The sequence below is a fragment of the Calidris pugnax genome, unplaced genomic scaffold, assembly GCF_001431845.1.
Source record: "Calidris pugnax isolate Ruff unplaced genomic scaffold, ASM143184v1 scaffold1641, whole genome shotgun sequence".
Lineage (NCBI taxonomy): Eukaryota > Metazoa > Chordata > Aves > Charadriiformes > Scolopacidae > Calidris > Calidris pugnax.
Window position 1 is genome coordinate 10,329 of NW_015092093.1, and position 3,280 is coordinate 13,608.

At 58.0% G+C, this 3,280-nt stretch overlaps 1 protein-coding gene across 1 annotated transcript in view; it reads right to left on the minus strand.

The window, feature by feature from the left end:
* Positions 1-3,280, minus strand: part of MEPCE (methylphosphate capping enzyme) — a 25,644-nt gene that overhangs the window by 3,876 nt on the left and 18,488 nt on the right. The window contains exon 4 of the mRNA XM_014962219.1: positions 37-175. Coding sequence (XP_014817705.1) covers positions 37-175 — 139 coding nt within the window. The remainder of the gene's footprint in view (positions 1-36; positions 176-3,280) is intronic.

Below are 3,280 nucleotides of genomic sequence, written 5' to 3' on the forward strand. Positions count from 1 at the left end.
AATTCAGGGTCCCCCCACCCCCCAGCCCTGCCCCACATCTCCCCCCACCTTTGGCCGAGTGCTGGGGGGTCCCCAACAATTCGTAGCTGTCGAACCCCACTTCGGGGGAGGTCAAGTAGGAGGGAAACTGCTCGGGCCGGAGCCGGATCCGCTGGTAATTCCTGTAGGTCGTCTCCTGGGAAGGGAGAAAACACCCAAAATGACCCAAAATCACCCCAAAACGTAGGTCCAGCCCCATAGCGATCACCGTCAGTCCCCAAAATGTGGGTCCAGCCCTATAAGTGTTCATGGAAAGATGCCCCAGGGCTGGGGTTCCAGCAGTCAGAACCCGCCTGGAAAGGGGAGGGATGCCCAAAATCGGCCAAAAACACCCCAAAATAAGCCACACACACCCCAAAATGTGGGTCCAGCCCCACGGCGCTCACCATCAGCCCCCAAAATGTGGGTCCAGCCCCATAGAGCTCATGGGACCAGGCCCCATACCCAAAAGTTGGGGTTTGAGGAGCAAGAGCCCCTCTGGAGAGAAGAGAAACCACCCAAATAAACCCCAAAACCCCCCAAATAAACCCCAAAACCCCCCAAGTGTGGGTCCAGCCCCACAGCGCTCACCGTCAGCCCCCAAAATGTGGGTCCAACCCTACAGATGTAGGTATGAGGCCCCAAATCCCAGAGTTGGGGTTTGAGGAGCAAGAGCTCCTCCGGAAAGAGGAGAAACCCTCAAACTATACCCTGAAACCCCCCAAATCATGCAACCCAGCCCCCCAAGTGTGGGTCCAGCCCCACAGCGCTCACCGTCAGCCCCCAAAATGTGGGTCCAACCCTACAGATGTAGGGATGAGGCCCCAAATCCCAGAGTTGGGGTTTGAGGAGCAAGAGCTCCTCCGGAAAGAGGAGAAACCCTCAAACTATACCCTGAAACCCCCCAAATCATGCAACCCAGCCCCCCAAGTGTGGGTCCAGCCCCACAGCGCTCACCGTCAGCCCCCAAAATGTGGGTCCAACCCTACAGATGTAGGGATGAGGCCCCAAATCCCAGAGTTGGGGTTTGAGGAGCAAGAGCTCCTCCGGAAAGAGGAGAAACCCTCAAACTATACCCTGAAACCCCCCAAATCATGCAACCCAGCCCCCCAAGTGTGGGTCCAGCCCCACAGCGCTCACCGTCAGCCCCCAAAATGTGGGTCAAGCCCCATAGAGCTCCTGGTACGAGACCCCAAACCCAAAGAGTTGGGGTTTGAGGAGCAAGAGCTCCTCCGGAAAGAGAAGAAACCCTCAAAATATACCCTGAAACCCCCCAAATCATGCAACCCAGCCCCCCAAGTGTGGGTCCAGCCCCATAGCCAGCCCCACAGTGCTCACCGTCAGCCCCCAAAATGTGGGTCCAGCCCCATAGCCAGCCCCACAGCGCTCACCGTCAGCTCCCAAAATGTGGGTCCAGCCCCATAGAGCTCATGGTACGAGACCCCAAACCCCAAGAGTTGGGGTTTGAGGAGCAAGAGCTCTTCCGGAGAGAGGAGAAACCCCCAAAATAACCCCCAAAACCCCCCAAAGAAAGCAACCCAGCCCCCCAAGTGTGGGTCCTGCCCCACAGCCAGCCCCACAGTGCTCACTATCAGGCCCCAAAATGTGGGTCCAGCCCCATAGAGCTCATGGTACGAGATCCCAAACCCCAGAGTTGGAGTTTGAGGAGCAAGAGCTCTTCCGGAGAGAGGAGAAACCCCCAAAATAACCCCGAAACCCCCCAAAGAAAGCAACCCAGCCCCCCAAGTGTGGGTCCAGCCCCACAGCGCTCACCGTCAGCCCCATAACGCTCACTATCAGCCCCCAAAATGTGGGTCCAGCCCCACAAAGCTCATGGGACCAGGCCCCAAACCCCAGAGTTGGGGTTTGAGGAGCAAGAGCCCCACTGGAGAGAGGAGAAACGCTCAAAATAAACCCCCAAACCCCCCAAACAAAGCAGCCCAGCCCCCCAAGTGTGGGCCCAGCCCCACAGCGCTCACCGTCAGCCCCCAAAATGTGGGTCCAGCCCCATAGAGCTCATGGTATGAGACCCTAAACCCCAGAATTGGGGTTTGAGGAGCAAGAGCTCCTCTGGAAAGAGGAGAAACCCCCAAAATAACCCCCAAACCCCCCAAAGAAAGCACCCCAGCCCCCCAAGTGTGGGTCCAGCCCCACAGCGCTCACCGTCAGCCCCCAAAATGTGGGTCCAACCCTACAGATGTAGGTATGAGGCCCCAAATCCCAGAGTTGGGGTTTGAGGAGCAAGAGCTCCTCCGGAAAGAGAAGAAACCCTCAAAATATACCCCGAAACCCCCCAAATCATGCAACCCAGCCCCCCAAGTGTGGGTCCAGCCCCACAGCGCTCACCGTCAGCCCCTTTCTCTTGCGGTAGGAGGCCCAGGGCTGGGGTTCCAGCAGGAGCAGCCCCCCCAGAGAGAGGAGAAACCCTCAAAATAACCCCCAAACCCCCCCAAATCAAGCAGCCCAGCCCCCAAAATGTGGGTCCAGCCCCATAGCCAGCCCCACAGTGCTCACTATCAGCCCCCAAAATGTGGGTCCAGCCCCATAGAGCTCATGGTACGAGATCCCAAACCCCAGAGTTGGGGTTTGAGGAGCAAAAGCTCTTCCGGAGAGAGGAGAAACCCCCAAAATAACCCCCAAAGAAAGCAACCCAGCCCCCAAAATGTGGGTCCAGCCCCACAGCCAGCCCCACAGTGCTCACTGTCAGCCCCATAGATGTAGCTATGAGGCCTCATACCCAAAAGTCGGGGTTTGAGGAGCAAGAGCCCCCCCGGAGAGAGGAGAAACCCTCAAAATAACCCCCGAAACCCCCCAAATAAAGCAACCCAGCCCCCCAAGTGTGGGTCCAGCCCCACAGCGCTCACCGTCAGCCCCATAACGCTCACTATCAGCCCCCAAAATGTGGGTCCAGCCCCATAGAGCTCACGGTACCAGACCCCAAATCCCAGAGTTGGGGTTTGAGGAGCAAGGGCTCCTCCGGAGTGAGCAGAAACCCCCAAAATAACCCCCAAAACCCCCCAAATCATGCAACCCAGCCCCCCAAGTGTGGGTCCAGCCCCACAGTGCTCACTATCAGGCCCCAAAATGTGGGTCCAGCCCCATAGAGATCATTGTACAAGATCCCAAACCCCAGATTGGAGTTTGAGGAGCAAGAGCCCCTCCGGAAAGAGTAGAAACCCTCAAAATAACCCCCAAAACCCCCCAAAGAAAGCACCCCAGCCCCCAAAATGTGGGGCCAGCCCCACAGCCAGCCCCATAGCGC